This window comes from Meriones unguiculatus, chromosome 9 (genome assembly GCF_030254825.1).
Source record: "Meriones unguiculatus strain TT.TT164.6M chromosome 9, Bangor_MerUng_6.1, whole genome shotgun sequence".
NCBI classification, from domain to species: domain Eukaryota; kingdom Metazoa; phylum Chordata; class Mammalia; order Rodentia; family Muridae; genus Meriones; species Meriones unguiculatus.
In genome coordinates this window covers 71,945,654-71,964,858 of record NC_083357.1, presented here as the reverse complement: position 1 = coordinate 71,964,858, position 19,205 = coordinate 71,945,654, and the positions used below count along the sequence as shown (strand labels likewise).

The 19,205-nt window shown below is 44.9% G+C and overlaps 1 protein-coding gene across 1 annotated transcript in view; it reads right to left on the bottom strand.

The window, feature by feature from the left end:
• Positions 1-3,186, bottom strand: part of Siah3 (siah E3 ubiquitin protein ligase family member 3) — a 66,250-nt gene extending 63,064 nt beyond the window's left edge. The window contains exon 1 of the mRNA XM_021635068.2: positions 2,722-3,186. Coding sequence (XP_021490743.1) covers positions 2,722-2,856 — 135 coding nt within the window. The 5' untranslated portion in view covers positions 2,857-3,186. The remainder of the gene's footprint in view (positions 1-2,721) is intronic.
• Between the last annotated feature and the right edge of the window lie 16,019 nt (positions 3,187-19,205).

Here is a 19,205-nt window from a genome sequence, read left to right as displayed (position 1 = left end):
CAAAGTGCGGGGAAGCATCGCAGATCAATAGCTATTTTGGGTTAACGTTGCCACAGCTTTCTTTTTTCCTCCAAAAGAAAAAAAAAAAAAGGTATCTTCTCCTCCCCATAGATCACAGCTTATTATAGCAAAGACAACCTTTTTGTGTGTGTGTCTGTGTGTGCGTGGTCTATTTAAGGACGTGAATGTTTAGGAAGAGAGCTCTTCTGCATTGGCTTGCACTTTTTAGTTTAATCAGCAGGACAGTGGTGCTTTTAGGTAGCTAATTAATTAGTTAGCGAATTAATTCATTAAAAAACATAAAAGCCTGAAGCTATCTGCTGGCCTCAGGTTGAGAGGTGGGTCTGCTGACCTTCCATCACCTGGGTCCTAGGTAAGCATGAACTGATGGGGACCCCACAGGAGAGTTCGGCTGCTGGGTGCGTCCTCCCGCCAGCCCATGTCCTCCCAACAGTGTGTGCACGGCCCAAGCACCGTGACATACAATCCACTGTGTTTAATTGCGGCGAGGCTCTGATGAGCAACGTTCCTAAGGGGATTTTAATGGGAGATGAAAGGCCAAATGAGCACATTCTGAGAAACTGTGCCACGGCATCTATTTCTCCGTTCTGTGCCTACGCCGTCCTAAGTTACCTTAAAGCTTTAAGTGACACTCTTTGAAGAGTCTATACATTACATGTATGCGTGTATATGTGTGTATGTGTGTGTGTGTGTGTGTGTGTTTAGAGGGGAAATTGCTACAAACACATTTATGCACTCCCCCCCACCCCCACCCCAAACGTAACTGTCTCTTAGCTTCAGAAAGCTGTGGAGGAGGCAGAATAGACATTCCTGTTGGTCTTAAGGATGAGGAGAGGGAAGGCTCAGAAAGGGTGAGTCATTCAAAGGCAACCTAAAGCCTTCTAGCCCTACTCTGAGCCCCTGAATTGGAGCAACGGGGCTGTTGGGGTCAACAAGCAGTATGAATGATTGCTCCTTCCCTCCCAGCAAGACCCGAGCACCCTCCCTCCCCCCATCATTGGCTGCAGTCAGTGAACCATGTAAATCCAAACTTTAGAACTGCTATGTCGCATAATTTTAAAAGGTATTAAAATGCAAAACAGGAGTAAACAATATTTCTTGCCACAGGGAAGTAACTAATACAAGTTGACAAAATAATGGGATTGGAGTAAGGTCTCCAAAGTGGCCATAAAATGAAATTCAAGAGTATTTTTAATATGGAAACTATACACTTGCTCTGCCAAGGATGACTGGAAGAGAATTCTCATTTATAAAACCAAGCCATAAAGAAAGAAAGAGAAAAAAAAACAAAAACACTGAACAGGAGAAAAGAGACGAATGAGTGGACATGAGAGAGGGAGAGCATACACGAATGCTTCGGGGAGATTTGTGGATTTGTCACAGTCTGGGTACCACAGAAAGCATCTCAGTACAAGTTCAGATCCCCTCCATCACGCTGCCCCTGGCCTCAGAGGCTCCAGACGGCCGTCAGTTTAAAGACTTCCAGGAACAGAAGTGAGGCTACTCATAAGAACTGCTCTGCAGCAAGAGGGCTGAGGACCATCCATCTGATCTTGAGAGTTTACCATCACACTGCCCAGCCACAGTGGTCAGAGCCACAGCTTTGGTCTCCCGGAGACAGACTCCCAGACTCTGTTGCAGACATAGCCCCTCCCCCTTGTTCCTCAGTCCCCCTGTACAGTAAAGATGGGCAAGCAACTCCCTAATGAGCCCTGCATTCTATTTTGTTTTCAGATGACTTAACCTTTGTGGAGTTCCTTGTCCCAGCATGCCCTTACCCCACTTCTCATCTTCCCCACATCCCGGGGGCAGTGGCTCTTCATTAATTTCCCCCTCTGGACTGTGATACGTAGAGGGCCTTCTAGCCCTGCGTCTTGGCTTAGAACATTGACGCGAAGGGATGAACACAGAGAAAGCAGCCCCGAGCGAGCAGCGAGGCAGCCACTGGCAACTCGGCAGCCAGCCGCCTGCAGGCTCCAGGCAGCAGCCGCAGCTCCTAGCCGGTTCCATTATTACACAACTGAAGCGAAGCCCTCTGGCTGCTGTCCTTGGTGGTGAAGGCTTACGTCCTGCTGGCAGGAGGGAAAGGAGCTAAACTCCTCCCAGAAGCACACAGACAGACAGACGGACAGGTAGGCAGACAGTCTCCCACGCGCGCTCGAGCACACACACACACACACACACACACACACACTTTGACACAGTTTGAGGACAAGGGCAAACTCCTGCACGAACAGCCCCTTGCCGACAACCAGGTCTTGTCTCAAAGCCCGCCAGTTCGGAAGCTACTTCTGCAAGGCCAAATCCTTGTGCCGATCGGCGGGACAGACAGCGATTTGGGTAACTTCTCAGAATCTTTTTTTTCTTTCTTTCTCCTGGGCACTGGCCCGGGAATGTTTGGGAGGGAGGTAAGGACACCTCTACCCTCCTCTACCCTTCCTTCCGTCCCTCCCCCTGGCTCCCTCCCCTGCTCGGAGGGCAGAAGGCACTGCTCCCCTGCTCCACTGTTGCTTGCGGGTCCACGCAGTCACTGCTAACAGCACCTAGCCACCCAGAGAGCGAGAACGAGGCAAACATCTCCAGGGCCCCGGGGTCCTAGCACCAGCAAACTGTTTGCGTGAGCTCCCCGGTAGAAGTCTCCCGGGGAAAGGCTAGAGCCCCCACGGAGGTGGCAGGAAAGCGCGAGAGGAAGTGACTCACCTTTAGGTTGTGCGTGGGGTTCACCACACAGACAAGCTGCCCAGCCGCAGAGAAAACCCGCTTAGCCTTGTAGTGCTGAAACCGGAGGTGAATGAGATCCAACACAGCCCCAAAGCACTGTGTAAAGAAAAGCATCACAACTTTTGGGGGGTTGTTGGCACAGCGAGGCAAGCGGAGGAAGCCGCAAGTCCTTGGGCTCTGAACGGAGCACAGCTTCTGAGACACTCCGCTCCAAGCCGGCTTAGCGCGCCTTCATATTCATCATCAAAATAAGACGGTTAGAATCTTGCAGCAGCGAGGCAGCCAATCAAAAGGACAGAAATGTTATCCTTGAGGTGCAGAGACAGCCAATAACAAATACCTCCCCTACTGAAACTCCCTGATGAATCAAGCCTGGCGGAGAATGTATTATTGAACATTACCATAGATCAGCACATTGCATTTATCTTGTGATTACAGCCAACCATACATAATGCTGGGTTAGATAGGCTGACAAAATTGATTGCTTAATGTGTCTCCATTTATTAATTGACTTAATTTAACATGAGAGCCTTTCTTAATGCTCTGAGCAACCCCCCATCCAAAAAAAAAAGCAAAAGAAAAAAATGTAAAACATTCACACCACCGAACAGGAAAGCATTGTGCTCCCAACAGGCAGATGGGTTCGGCAGCTTGTGGCTCACCAGAGCTGCCGGGAGAAAATCAAATACTACAAGACACTGATTCTAGATAAGAATTTGGCAGCTGCAGAAATGTGTATCTTTCAGTCTTATGCTCTGACTCTCTGCAATTTGGATTGTAGCCCCTTGATAAATCTAACCCGCCACTCTTTATTAAAAAAAAAATCTAACAAATGAGTTTGGAATTGAGGATGAAAATGCATAATATATATATGTTTCAAAATATAGTAATCACTGAAGTCTCTTTTATTAAAGCATAAAAATGCACAGAGCACGCGTCTAAAAATAATGAAACCCCTGATGCATGAACACACACAGAAAAACCTACACAGGGAAGAAAGTGCCTTGTACATCAGCAGAATAATTACAGATGCAGAGAACCTGTGCTTGTCACTCATTTGCATATTGGTGGGCAGCAAATTGCTAATTAACCAGTAGATTGTTGGAGACATTAAAATAGAGACTAGGAATACACACAGCAGAGCATTTACTTGTTTGTGTGAATGCCAGCAGCGCATGGTTGTGCCGGAGCAGGCAGAGACCGGTCCACTTCCTAGCTCCAACAGAGAGCGCTGCCCACCCCATGCCCAAGGTGGGCTGTGAGACCTCTCGTTGGCTCCTCAAGGAAGGCTCCTAAGCAGTATCTGGGGGGGCTTTGGGCTTCCAGGGAATAAGCTCCGTTTGTTCATATAGTCTCAGCCACGAAAGCCCAAGAACTGGGAATCTGGAGTTTTAGCTCTCTGGCTGTCTTTTCATTGAGTGGTCAGATAGACTTAGCTGCAGCCATTGCTCTGAGGTCATGGCTCTTTCCTGGACCCTTTCTGTTCCACCCCAGGATGGCTACAAACAGAGCCAGCACAAAATTGTAAAACTACTTGAAACATTGAGACTAAACAAACAAACGAACAACAACAACAACAAAACCCAACAATACAAAATAAAAAACTCTACTGCTTGGTTCACAGTAAGAACTCTATAGATGACGATATCTTTCTCGGTGGCACAAAGGCTAGATGTACTGGGGTCCCAGGGTCTAGGCTGCAAGAGATACAAGACACCTGAGTCTGTGACCTGGTCAGGCACTTACAATAAGAACAAACTAAAATACTGAAGAAAAGAACGTGCCAGGTTTAGGAAACCAAAGCAGAACCAAGGTTGATTTTAACTTGACTTTAAAGCCAAATCAAATTTATTTGTTTGTTTGTTTATGTTTTTCAAGACAGGGTTTCTCTGTGCAGTCTGGCTGTTCTGGAACTCACTCTGTAGACCAGGCTGTTCTTGAGCGCAGAGATCTGCCTGCCTCTGCCTACCAAGTGCTGAAATTAAAGGTGTGTGTCCACCACCCGCCGCCCAGCTCCAAATCAAATCTAAAGCAGGGTTCTCAACCTTCCTAATGCTGTGACCCTTTAATACAGCTCCTCATGCTGTGGTGACCCCCAGCCATACAATTATTATCGTTGCTACTACATAACTGTAATTTTGCTGCTGTTATGAATTGTAATGTAAATACCTGTGTTTTCCAATGGTCTTAGGTGACCCCTGTGAAAGGGTTGTTTGATCCCAAAGGAGTCAGGACCCAAAGATCAAGAACCACTAATTTAAAACCACAAGCTATTTAGTAAAGGAAATAGAATGTTAATGATTGCACTTTAACAATAAATGCACCTGCCAAATATATGACAATGTTTGAGCCAAGGAAACCCAAATCAATGTGATCTAAAAACAGGGTGTGTTTTTAGATCCACAGCCTGGGTCCTCGTTTGCTTTCTATTGCTGTGGTGAACACATGACCAAACGTAACTTGAGAAGGAAAGAGTATTTGGCTTTCACTTCCGGGTCATAGTTCATCACTGACAGAAGTCAAGGCAGGAGTCTGGAGACAGGAACTGAAGCAGGGCCATGGAAAACACTGTTTACTGGCTTGCTTTCTTTGGCTTTCTTAGAGTGCTTTCTTATACAACCCAGGACAAGCAGCCCAGTGGTGGCAGTGCCCACAGTGGGCTGAGCCCTCCCATATCAGCCATTAATCAAGAAAATGCCTACAGGAAATCTGATAGAGGCAAACCCTCAATTAAGGTTTCCTCTGTCCTACTGACTCTAGTTTGTGCCCAATTGACAAATGTCTAACCAGTACAGACCGTTTGAAACTATGTAGTTTATCGTAGGTTTTATAAGTAAGTGTTCTTAATCTATGGATGCTGTTAATTTCATGGTAAGGTCTAATAATGTTTATCATTAACCCTGTAATTATCACGATGGTATTGTCTAACCTGCTATCACAATCGGTAAAGACACAGACACCTGATAGATTTTAGAATGGCCTTATTTCACCTGGGGCATGGCAGAAATTCCCTCCTAAGCTATCTTTACCTGCCAAGCCCACATCCCACACCATCTGCTTTAATAATTTCTGTTTGGACTACCTCCCAAAATACTTGCTAATGTTCTCTATCTGGGCCAGTTTCCTCCATCCATGCCAATTGGCCATGTGTTCCTCCATGCTAACCCATCTCCCCCACCCCCTTCCCTCCTCCTCTGATACCTCTCTGCCTCTCCCATGATCCCTCTATTCCCCAAACCCTTGAACCTTAGCCACACCTACCTCCTTCGCCCTGCCCAGGTGTGTGGATATTTTATTATTAACCAATCAGGAATAATTTCTTAGGCAAGGTTTACACGACAAGAGCAGGCATACGTGAGAATGTGCTTCACTGGGCAGCAACCAGATATTGGGGGCCAGTAATTACCATCAGAACACACGGCACCAGACAATCTACAAAATCAGAAGCAGCTTTCAAAAGTTTATATCACTTGTAATAAACTTCCAGCAATTAAGCAGGATAACAGTCAATGTTTTTATGGTCTTTGGGGGGGGATGCTTTTTGTTTGTTTGTTTTGGAGTTGTTTACATGCAGTGTGTGTGTGTGTGTGTGTAAGTCAGAGGACAATTTGCAGGTGTCAATTCCAGCATTCACGTTTCAGGGGGAATTGAACTCAGGTTGTCAGGTTGGGCACTGAGCCTCTTGACAGCTTCCCCCTCCCCCTTACACACACACACACACACTTTTTTTTAAATAAAATTGAGCATATATTTCCATGTAGCCCTTGAAGCATGATTCAGAAGGTCTAAACTTCCACTTCTACATTCTTGGCTAAAATGGAGCTATTATTTCACTTACTTTTCATTTGGGTTTTTGTTTTTTTGCTTGTTTGTTTTTCTTACCTTACTAGAAGTAAATCCAGTGACAGTGGGATTTTTGCCATTATTTATTAAGATGTGCATTTTTTAAATAAAATGGCTATAAACAAGTAGGATGAGGGCCGAGTACTTTGAGACACAGAAATAAATGCTCTTTTAGTTTCATTAAAGGTTATTTCAGAACAGTTTCTGATTCATGGCAAAGTTGACGGAAGGCACGGGGAATTCCCTATGTCTGTGCCCCCCACACTTGGATAACTCATACACCATCAACACGCCCACCCGAGTGGGAAAGTGCCTTTGTAGCAACTGTCAAATCCCCGCTCACATGTACCTGTAACGCGGTGTGTGTTGCTGACGTGAGGCTTCACAGCATGTGTAGTACCTCAGGGGTCTGCACACATGTATCACAACAGATCTCTCGCTATGGAATCATACCAAAGAGTCACGCTGCTCTGAAAGCCCAGGTCCCCTCTGCTCATCCTCCTTCCTTCTTCCCAAGGTCCCGGCACCGCTGGGCCTTTGTTGTCACTGCTGCCTTTCCTGGACTGTCCTACGACTAGCACCACAAAGTATGCAGTCTTTGCAGAGTGATTTATTTCACTCAGTAACATGCATTAAGATCTCTCGTTGTCTTCCCGTGGCTTGAGAACTCATTTCTTTTCGGTGATGAATACTGTTTCTTTTCCTGAACGTGCTGCAGTTCATCTGTTCACCAATTGGAGAGCATTTTTGTAGCTTTCATGATCCCAAGCAATTATGAATTAGGACTCTAGAGGTATCTGTCTTAGTTACTTTTCTGGTGCTACGAAAAAATCGCCATGACCAAAAGCAACTTAAGGAAGAAAGCCTTTAATGTTTTATTATCATTTGTTTGTTTGTTTATTTGGGGAAGGAGGTCACACACATGCCATAGAGTGCATGTGGAGGTTAGAGGACAACTTGCAGGTGTCAGTTCTCGCCTTCAACTGTGTCAGCCCTGGGACTCGAACTCAGGTCGTTAGGCTTAGCAGCAAGCACCTGTACCCACCGAGCCATCTTGTCAGACCAAGAATGAAAGGCTTTACCTAGTACAGCTCCAGAGGGATAGAATTCTCACGGCAGGAAAGGCACAGCATGGCAGTGGGACTGGGAGCTGACTGATCTCATCTCATTCTTATACAAAAAGCAGAGAAAGAGCAAGAAGTGAGACAAAGCTCTAACCTCACAAAGCCCATCATCCCCAGTAACAGGCCGCCTCCAGCCAGACCCCTCCATGCTGCTGACACTTCCTTGATGCCGTGGTAACCACAGAAACATTTTATCTGCTCAGTAAGATGACAAACCAAGGGTCTTGCGTGTGACCAAATTCCTCGATCTCTCGATGTCTTCTATAAATGATGTCAGTTGTGTCATTCAAAAATTAAGCAAGAGTATAGAGGTGAAATGACCATGACTCACACTGAGAACTCCCCCTCCCCATCTTGTTCTCTCCACAAAGTCATGTGTGCAAATCAATACAAAGCTCTGAGAAGGACAGGAAATGCCAAAACTTGGTAGAAACCACTTTTGAAAACTGTTTGATATTACTTACTAAAGATAGGTAGCTAGGTAGGTAGGTAGATAGATAGATAGATAGATAGATAGATAGGTAGATAGATAGATAGAGACAGATTTCATAGGACCCAGAAATCTATTCCAGTACCTAACCGAGATGCTAATTTGACCTCCCCAAAAGATGTGTTCAAGGATTTTCATAACAACATGCTGAAATAATTAAAAACTGAAAGCATGCAATCAGCAATAAATAAAATATTTTACATGAGTCCTCTCTAATAAACTATCACACAGAAAATAAAAGCAGAATCCACTATTACTACATAGGCTACAGCAGGGACACAAAAAGATCTCACAGATATGGTTCTAGGGTAGAAAAGTCAGACAGAAAGGAATACATACACCATGGCTCCTTTTATACAAACTTCCCCTTTCTAGAGAAGATGAACTGGTGAGATGGCTAAGCCAGTGAAGGCTCTTGATACCAAGACTCACGTCTGGAGTTCAGTCCCTAAAGCCCATGGTGAAAGGAGAGAACTGACTCCCTCCAGATCATGCCTCCAGTGACTTCCTTCCTCTAAGTAGCCCTGACACCCTAAAGTCTCCAAAGGAGTACCACCGGCTGGGGACCAAATGGACCACACGTGGACCTATGGGAGGAAGTCCCTATTCAAACCGTAGCATCCACCCCAGCAAACTAGTGCGATAAATACGTCGTTTCTCAGAAAGTCATCAGATATGACCAGCACACTTTTCTGTACCGAAGATTTACAATCCCAATTATGTTAAAGTAGCATGTATGAGTGCACTATTGAATTCTGGCAAAAATGGTATAAATCATAAAGATGTTTAAAATCCACTGAAGTAATCACAAAGGGAGATACTCGATTACATGACATATTAAATTCTTCATGTCTAACTAGCAGAGTAGTATCTAACAATTTGAACACAAAGGAAAATAAAATATTGGGGATGTATTTGTCATGACTATGGTAAGATGTTTCCGTTCCTGATAAAGAACGCAATATACACTTGAAAGACTGAGGTTACATAGAAGTAAGAGACAGCAGATTGGGAATAGAAGCGAATAAAGGAAGAAACTAGAAGGCGACTAGAAGTAGAAAGCCAAGCTGGTGGACGGCAGAGCTTGAGGGGTCAGCTGTCCCCTGGAAACAACAGTTTCACACCCACCACAGCTGCTGTGAAATCGCCCTAGGAAAGCTCCAAAATACAGAATACATATTAAATGAATATTGCTTTTTTTAAAAAATGTTTTTATCTATGCTTATGTGTCTGTGTCTGTGAGAGCCTATGTCATATGTGTGCATGTGCCCAAAGAGGCCAGAAGAGGCTGTCTGACGTGGATGCTGGGATCTGAACTCGGGTCCCCTGGAAGGGAGAGGAGCAAGCACTCTTAACTGTCATCTCTCTATCCCTGTCTGCAGCTTTCATTGCTTAATTATCTGACAGTGAAGCAATTTTGAAAAAAAAAAATAGTTCACTAAGTTAAGAATATTCAGCAGAATGAAATCAAGGAAATGTGAATGAAAACAGGAAAATGTCTTTATCAAACTGATACTCTGTAAGCAAGCAACAACAAGGAATCGGTCATAGCTATACGTGCCTGGAAAGAATGGACAGGGATGTAGGCGCAGAGTCAATCAGTGCTGCAGTATTTGTAACAGTGAAGGATTTAGGCAAATAGTAATGAATGGAGAGGTAGTAAAAGATTACAAACCCCAAGATGATCCCTGTTTCTAGGACTGATCAAACAAACTCTCTTCATGACACTGACCGTCAGACAGACAAGATCATAATCTGCAAATATAATCTGCACGTCATGTGACGCAGTCAGTTCTGAGGATACACAAATGTCAAAAAGTAAACTCCAAGTGCCGTGTGCAGCATAACTGGCTTAGTTTGACTCTGAGGCCCCAAAACTTATTTCACGTGAATTTTGAACACAGCCATTCGTCCATAAATCTTAACTAGGAAATACTCTCAAAAAGTACGAACGATCTAGCTGCTTTTAGTAATTATTCTGTTAATGACGGTATTAGTATCAGTACAAAAATGTATCTCCATCTTCAGGAGCTGAAACGATTGTCCCTTCCCTGAATGTGTGAGTAAGCGTGCCGTGATGGTGTGTGGCACCTGGACCTTCCCTGACGGGCCTCAGCGCTGCTGTAGATCAAGGCCCCTGTTCATCTGTGTTTTCCCATTCTGAATGCTATAGCAATCACTACACTGATTCCCCTGTGCTTTATGTCTTAGGTGTGCATGAGACGGGGAAGTGAAAACCTTACTCCTTAACATCAAGGGTCTCCAAACCATGAGGAAGTGGGCTTAGGAAGCCATACGTGGGAGCCATGTAAGTTGTAGCCGTGAAGAAAAGGAAATATCCTTCACCTTCCCCATTCAGTAGACCAAGACTTTCTTCTTTAACTGTGTGGAGGACATATGGTATGACCCACTGCACAGAAACAACGGCGTACTCAGGGGCATGGCTACTCTCATCTCACTCCCCGGTAGCATTTACTTTAGAGAAACCAGAACTCACACGTAAGGACCCTCTAGCACCCAAGAGAATACCGCTGAAGTTTTCTGTTGCGCAGAATGAGCTTGCCAGCCATATGGAGTAGGCCCTGCAGGATGCCCCAATGCTAACCCCAGTCAAGACTTTAGATGACGGAAGCCTGAACATTTCATCTGCCATCAGATGGGAGTCTCTGACCGGAACAGGAGCTTAAGTGCTTAAGGTGTGCTCACCTGTAGAAGCTGTGATATAATTAGGGTTAACCTTTGCCTTTCGGCCACTAAGTTTTGAAGTTGTTTGACATGTGTATATTATGAATGAAGGCAATGAGTGATTATTTATGTTGCTGTAAAAGAATGGCGCTATGTTTGCGAGGCTGAGGAGGTTAGATTTGAATTGTAACGCCTGGTGCTCTGTTGATGTCCAGGGAGAGAAAAGGTAGGGATGTAAAAGGAGCAGATGGAAGAAAAGAAAGAGGAGGGTGCTAGAGAAATTGGGAAAAGGAAAAAGAGAGAGGAGGAGAAAAGTGTGGGAGGTAAGAGAAGAGGACGTGTTTTTAGCTCTTACTAATGAGAAGAGCTCCAGAAAGGAGTGCCCTAGAGGCCAGGGGTGGCCTCTCCACCATCATCCCACTTGAAACGAGAAGCCAATAGATTACAGCTCTCGGAAGCAATGGAAAGGTATAAGATGAGTTTGCTTTATCTCCTCATCCCAGAAAGGAAGGAAGGGGGGAAAAAAAGACCAGAAATAATGCCATGGTCTTGTTCGAGACTGAGAAGCCAACACAAAGTGTTCCCTGATGAAAGGGGATCACGGGTGCATCATTCAACATGCTAACTGCAGTGGGTGTCAATGTGTCATGTGTGCTTAAATCCCTGCACTCACGATGACACCAGAAACTAGTCAGCAACCTCTAGATCATGTTTGGCAAGTAAATGTATTTCGTTAGTACCTGGCAAGTAAAGAGAAGAAATGAAGTGTTGTGTTTTACCTTTTGTGAGTTACTATAAGGTGGCCATTCTGCTTGAAAGAAAATTTAAAAAAGCACTTATTTTGAACCAAATATGTGTGACATGATTGGGGAATATGGAATTGAGTTTCTCTGAACAATGCTGTTGCCTAGATGATCGCCGCCATGTAAGAAGTGACATGAACCTTTACAGTCACAGAACAAAAGAGGTAGCTCAGCTCATTCAGGAGGCCGGCTACAGGAAAGCTGGGAAGTTTCTTCTATAGGATTCAAATGTTATCTTTAAGGGGACAGTGGAGTCTTATATAGGATTCCTGTGCTACCTTTAGCATATTTGAGGAAGTTACAAGAATTTCATCTAAAACATAGAAGTTGATAGCAAGTGGATTTTATTGAAAGGGTCTAAAAACAGCTCAAAGTAATTTTGGCTCTTTTGTTGTTGTTGTTGTTGTTGTTTATTTCTCTTCAGAAAGGACCTTGCTCTGTAGCCCAGGCTGATCTGTAACTCATTATGTAGCCCAGGCTGGCCTTGAACTCAGGGCTATCCTTCTGTTTCAGCCTCCTTAGTGCTAGAATTATGAGTAACAGGCATGGGCCATAATGCCCAGCATAATTTTGGCTGGTTTTTTGCAACAGTCCATCACTCCACAAACACATGCTGTAGTCAGCCATAGCTAAGCAGTCTGCAGGCTATTGAACGCACATGTGGCTTCTTCACAGAAGTCTGGTTTACACCCATATAAAGGCACTTCCATATAAGCACCTAGTTGGAGGAGAATACTTGGAGAAGTAAATACGTGAGAAAAGCAGCCAGTCGAGACATGTAAATTCTTACTGAAAGAATAAGCTCAGACTCTGTCCATCAATGATGGCTGCTTCCGTCGAACAGAAAGGGCCGATTGTAGCGTCGCCTGTGAGGAGACAACACTGCTCATGGTGGAGGCTTGACAGGGAAAACAGACGGCATTTGCAGAAATGCAAATCCTCTAGATCCAACTGCCATGTTTTAGGAGAATGGAGGGACAAGAACAGTGGCATTACAATTACTAGCAAATTCCAGCATTTAGGAAAGCAAAGTATAGGAAAGTCCCATGATAGATATGAATGAATGAATGAAGAATGAATGAGAATGAATTCTGTCATTAAGTAAGAAAGAAACTGGAAAAAGAAAGAGGTATTAATCAGATGTCTGGGGGAGGGTGGCATACACAAAGGAGAAAACACATGGGGGGAGGAGGGTAATCTGCTTTAAATAATGTGAAAATGCCCCACATATGTTAAATTAGGAAAACCAGGATTGGGCACTGGAGTTATAAGACAAAGCCATTTTATTTAAGTAGAAATTTATATATATACAGGAAACTAGCAAACACAGTGACAGTTCTGGGTAAGAGAATTACCGGCACTGGACAATGCTACTCTGTTTTGCTGTGTGTGGCTCAGCCTCGGAGCCTGCACTCACCACCTGGGAGGCCCTAGATCTATTTCCTGTGTACTGGCTCGTTCTGTGTGTCACCATGACACAAAGCTGGAGTCATCAAAGAGAAGGAACTTCAGTGGAGGAAATGCCTCCGAGAGACCCAGCTGTAGGGCATTTTCTCAGTTAGTGATCAGTGTGGGAGGCCCCAGCCCATGGTGGGTGGTGCCATCTCCGGGCTGGTGGTCTTGGGTTCTATAAGAAAGCAGGCTGAGCAAGCCGTGGAAAAGGAAGCCAGTGGGCAGCAGCCAGCCATGGCCTCTGCAGCAGCTCCTGCCTCCAGGATCCTGCCCTTTGTGAGTTCCTGTCCTGAACAGTGATGTGGAAGTGTAATCCTAATTAACCCTTTTCTCTCCAACTTGCGCTTTGGTCTTGCTGTTTCACCATAGCAATAGAAACCTTAACTAAGACACCCTGACACTATTAAAAGCAGACAGACTACCTAACTAATATAGCGGTTAATAAAAATAGAATAATTTTGTGTGGTTTCCAAATCTGATTTAAGAATCAAATATTTTCAATCACCATAGCATATATCCTTTGGAATAGGAGAAATAGATAAAATTCGGTTTTTAAAAGTGAAAAAAAAAATTCATGCCAATAATTAGACTCTCTCTTTCTCTCCCTCTCTACCCCCTCTCTTTCTCTTTTTAACATGATAGCTCTATGCTTCCATTCACTGAGGGGGTTTCTACAGGAGAACTGATCAGTTCCCCTGGATTATAACAAGTTGATGGGTCTGTCTCCCTAACTACGTACCCTGTATTTTGAGAAGGTTGGTGTGGGCGTGTGTGTGTGGGGGATCTGCAGTCGATAAGATGACTCAGAGCCCTCCTTGGGGCTGGAATTGCCCTCTTGGCATTACTCAGACATCGGGGGCTCAGCTAGGAGGTTTGACGTTTAGCAGATGACAAACAGGAAAAGGAAGCGAGCAGCCTCCACAGAGCCCAGGTTGGGTACAGATGGTCCAAACGCAACAAGTTTACGCAGTAGTGTTGCCATGGCAACAGCAGCTGCTTCAAGCGACGCAGAGGGTGGGGGAGGGGAAGCTCTGGAGCTAGAGAGGCAGGGCGACTCTGTAAATCTTTCCTAGGAAAACGAGAAAGGAGATTGTAAAATAGGGACTCTTTTCCAGGAGAGCCTACTTTCACTGCATTGGAAGTGCCAATGATAAAAGGCAAATGGTGTTTCTCACATTATAATATGCCCAGAACCAAATGGGAGCACGTTGTCTCTTGTCATAGTGTCATTTTCCCTTTGGAGTCTCCCAACAACAGTGGACAGGCTTTCTTAACAGCTTTATCCCCTTGAGTGTTAACTACAGTGATGGTTTTCTGTGACAGTTTCTGTGGCATCAGTTCCTGTGGTTGAAAGATGCTTATTATGTTTTTACAGTGTTTGGACTTGAGTGGGAAGAGAGGGGAGCCATAGCTCTGCTCCCTCTCCCCTCCTCCTCTTCCCTCTCTTCCTCTTCTTTTTACTCCTATTCTCTTCCTCCCTCTATTTCTCTTCCTCCTGCTGCTCCTCTTCCCTCTCTTCTCCTCATCCCCTACTCTTTCCCCTCCTTCTCTTCCTCTTCTCTCCCTCTCCTCTTCATCTCCTTCTCTTTACTCTCCTCTTCCTATTTTTTTTTCTCTTCCTCTTCTTCCCTTTGGCTTTCACATGTAAATCTTTTCTTCTGTAGAGGAAAAGGATGAAGACAGGAATGGGAAGGAAAGAGGGCAGATTCAAGGCATGCTCTCAAGACATGTCAGTGCAGAGGAGGGCAAAGACAGGCCTGAGCAATTGAGCTGAGAAACCAGGAAGCGCTGAGTCAGAGCTCCCCGTGAGCCAAGAGCCTACCGTGAAAGTTATGGGGCAGCCATCTATGTAGCTCAGTACATCATGCTCAGCCTCCAACTAGAGAAAGTGAGAGTTGTGACACACAGAATCAGGGAAGTTTCTCTCTTGAGACCTCATCTGTTCAATAGTCAACTGGGAATTCTAAAGAACTTAGAGCCCTGCCTAACACTTTTCTGAAACCTATGTCAGGATGAGGCTGAGAGTCGGGCAGGTTAAGGAAGCATGGATCCGAAGCCAGCTTTGCTGCTCAGTGTTGCCTCATTTGAGTCACACCTGACAGGGGGCCCACCTCTGGGACCTCAGCTCCTTGCTCTGTGAACAGCACTCCCAAGACCAGCTTTTCCAGTGTTGGGGTGTGGGTCTGGCGCAGCACCTAGGACATGACAGTCATTATCACTTTCACACCAGTGTCTTTGAAAACTAGAAGAAAGGGGGGTCATCTGTGCTTGCTGCTGACATTTAAAGGTAAAATAATAAGAGAGGAAGTAGGACCAGAAATCTATGTTCAAGTTACTAATAGGCCCTGCATTAGTCAGAGAGAGAGAGAGAGAGAGAAAAGGGAGGAGAGAAGAGAGAGATGCTAAAAAGATGAGTCTCCTAGGGCCTTCAACTGGTTACATGAAAATGAACCACAATTGTCTTTTATATGAGAATCTTATCAAGCAATGTTTTCTGTTTTATTTTTAATGCATGTGCATGGCCTGCATGTATAGATTTATTGGTGCGCCTGTGCTTGTTTATGTGGCGGGCAGAGGTCAATGTTGCAGGTTTTCCTTGATTGCTTCCGCCTTGTTTTCCTTGAAGCAGAGTCTCTCTCTGAACCTAGAGCTCATTGATTAGTTGGCCTAGCTGGGCCAGTGAGTTCCTCTTGTTTCGCCCAACCTCATGCCCCAGGTCTGGAGTTACAGACTATACTCCGCCTTACCTGGCTTTTATGCCTGTGCTGGGAATCCAACAGATGCTCAGACACTTTCAGCAGGTGCTTTCTCTGAGCTCTCTCCCCATTTCCCAGGAAATGTTTTCACAGAAAGAGTTACGCTAGTGTTTGGGTGAATATCCAGGTGTTACAGATGACCCAAGCTGACGCATAAAATTAACCACCACAGAGTACTGTCCCACTGTGGGTCATTTGGTGCCATGGACCTCCTCACAAGTCAGTAGCCATGACCCTGAGGAGTCACATGCACCATGAACAGTGTCCTCCTGAAGCAGGCTGTAGCATGGCTTCTATCCAATGACCAAAGATTCTAGTTTTCATTTATTTGTGCTTCATTAGGAGTGCCACAGTTTGAAATATGAAATGGAATGTTCCCCACAGGCTAATATTTTAGACACTTGGTTCTCAGCTGATGGCACTGTTTTGGGAGGTTGTGGGGCCGTGCGGCACAGGGCCAACTTAGCCAGTCTTCAGTGTTACAGCCCAGTCCTGCTCTGGTCTCTCTTCTACTGCTTCCTGATCCACCATGATGTGAAGAGCACCCGCCACATGCTGCTATCACCATGCACTCCTCTGCCTTCCCGCCCTGCCTTCCTCACCTTCCTTTCCCCACTTGCTCCCCACCCTCCTTCCTCACTTGCCTTCCCACAATGATAGGTTGGAAATGGGACCCCAAATGAACCTCTCTTATTTGAAGATGTTTCTATCATGTGTTTTGACACAGCAACGAGAAAAGGAATATAAGGAGGAAATGAAACAAGACACCAGACATCTATACCATCATTATCAAAAGGCATTTCTACCCAGACCCAAAATCTAATATATGTGTGTGTTTGTGTGTAGATTATAAGTGTCTGTATCTATCTCTCTATATGTAAAGATGTATGTAGATTACTATATATGCCTTTATCTATATATGCATGTATAGAGACACATATATAATTTACATGCACACATCTATGTTCCTATCTTACATATGTGAAGGAGAAAACATTTAAAAGAAGCCTGAATTTGGGCCAGTCCTGCCTATGCTGAATGAGGAAGATTTGCTGCAATGGCCACTGTGTTAGTTGACACTTGAACCAGAAGGTAGTTGAAAGACAAAACTTTGTCAGGTACTCTAAGTTTCTCAGAAGAGTGATGCTATATAGATGCGAGCTCTGGCTGCTTTTAGAAAAGAAAGAAAGGAAGGAAGAACTGAGCAGACGTCTCTGAGGGCACCTGGCTTTTTTCTCTTGAGCAGGATCTCACTAGGTCTTGACAGCCCATCCCAGTTATTCCTCCAGGTTCTGGCTGCCTGCCCATCTTCTTTTGTGTGATGCCCTCCAGCTGTGCTTAGCTCTTTCTGTGATGTGCTGCTGAAAAAGGAGAGAGTCAAGGCTCAGAAACCAAGGACAAAGGTAGCACACAGGGAGGAAGCAGAGGCACCCTGCGACTCCGTAGCTGGATATGTAGATCAGAACACTTCTCCGGTACAGGCTGGAAACACTTAGTAAAGCCCTCTGGTTCCACCCCCAGCAAAGAACAGACAAGTGTGCAAAATGAACCGCAGCCACCTCAGGAACAAAATGTTTAATCATCAGAAGCTGGGCCTGGTGGCCCGTGACTGCAGCTCCTAGCTGAGAGAAGAGTGCACTTTCAGGGCAAGCCTGGGCTCCCTAACATGACCCTGTATCAACCACACAGACAAGGTGGAATGTGTGTGTGTGTGTGTGTGTGTCACACACACAGAGAGAAACATACCATTTATATACCATTATCACCTGGTTAAAAATAAAAGGGAGATTCAAGGAGGGCCTCCTCCCTAGAATCCTCCTTGTTACTTAGCTTCTTTGTGCCTGTGGATTGTAGTATGGTTATTCTGTGATATATGGCTAATATCCATATATAAGTGAGTACATACCTTGTGTGTCTTTCTGATTCTGGATTATCTCACTCGGGATGATCTTGTCTAGTTCCATCCATTTGCCTGCAAAGTTCATGATTTCCTTGTTTTCAATAGCTGAGAAGTATTCCATTGTGTAAATGTACCACAATTTTTGTATCCATTCTTCAGTTGAGACATCTAGATTGTTTCCAGTTTCTGACTATTATGAATAAAGGTGTTATGAACATAGCTGAGCAAATGTCCTTGAGGTAAGGTGGAGCATCTTTTGGGTATATGCCCAGAAGTGGTATAGCTGGGTCTTGAGGTAGTACTATTCCCAATTTTCTGAGAGAGCACCAGATTGATTTCCAAAAGTTTGCACTCCCACCAGCAATGGAAGAGTGTTCCTCTTTCTCCACATCCTCACTAGCATGAGCTGTCAGTTGAGTTTTTGATCTTAGCCATTCTGATTAAGTATAAAATGGAATCTGAGTTGTTTTGACTTGCATTTCCCTGATGACTGAGGATGCTGAACGTTTCTTTAAGTGCTTCTTGGCCATTCGACATTCCTCTGTTGAGAATTCTCTATTTAACTCTACCCCATTTTTTAAATTGGATTATTTGGTTTGTTGGTGTTTAACTTCTTGAGTTTTTAAATATATTTTGGATATTAGCCCTTCATTGGATGTAGGGTTGGTGAGGATCTTTTCCCATGCAGTAGAGCTGGTTGTTTTGTTCTATTGACAGAATAGACAGTGGAAGTGGATGTAGAGAGGGCACTGGGAAAGAGAGGGTTTGGGTAGGGAAAAGAAGTGAGGGATCAGATGTGGTGAAAGTGAGGCGGGAAGGTGAGAGGACTTGAAGAGAAAGGGGAAACTGAGGATTGGGGGCATCACTGAGACAAGCTGGATACCTGCAACAAGGTAGGCTACAGGGACGTTACGGGGATGGCTCTGGCTGGGCCTTTGAGCAGTGAGGTAGGTGGGAGGTGAACATGGACGCATGGAGACTGAGGAGGCCACCTTCTAGCCAGGCAGGACTTATAGTGGTAGGAGGAAAACATCAATCAAACTTCAACCAAAATTTACCTCACCTAGAAAATGTGCAGAGATAAAGATGCAGCAGAGACTGAGGGAATGTCCAGCCAATGCCTGGCCCAATCTGAGACCTGCCCCAAGGGAGAGAGCCAACCCCTGACACCATTAAGGATACTCTACTATGTTTACAGACAGGAGAGAGGCCCCACCCAGCAGCTGACTGAATCACTGAATCAGATGCTGAGACTCACAGCCAAGTATTAGACAGAGCTTGGGAAGCCCTATGACAGTGTGTGTGTGTGTGTGTGTGTGTGTGTGTGTGTGTGTGTGTGTGTGTGTAGGAGCAGGGGTTGGGGAATTCGGGATATAGGAAGGAGGTTGGGAGAAGGATAGAAGGACCCAG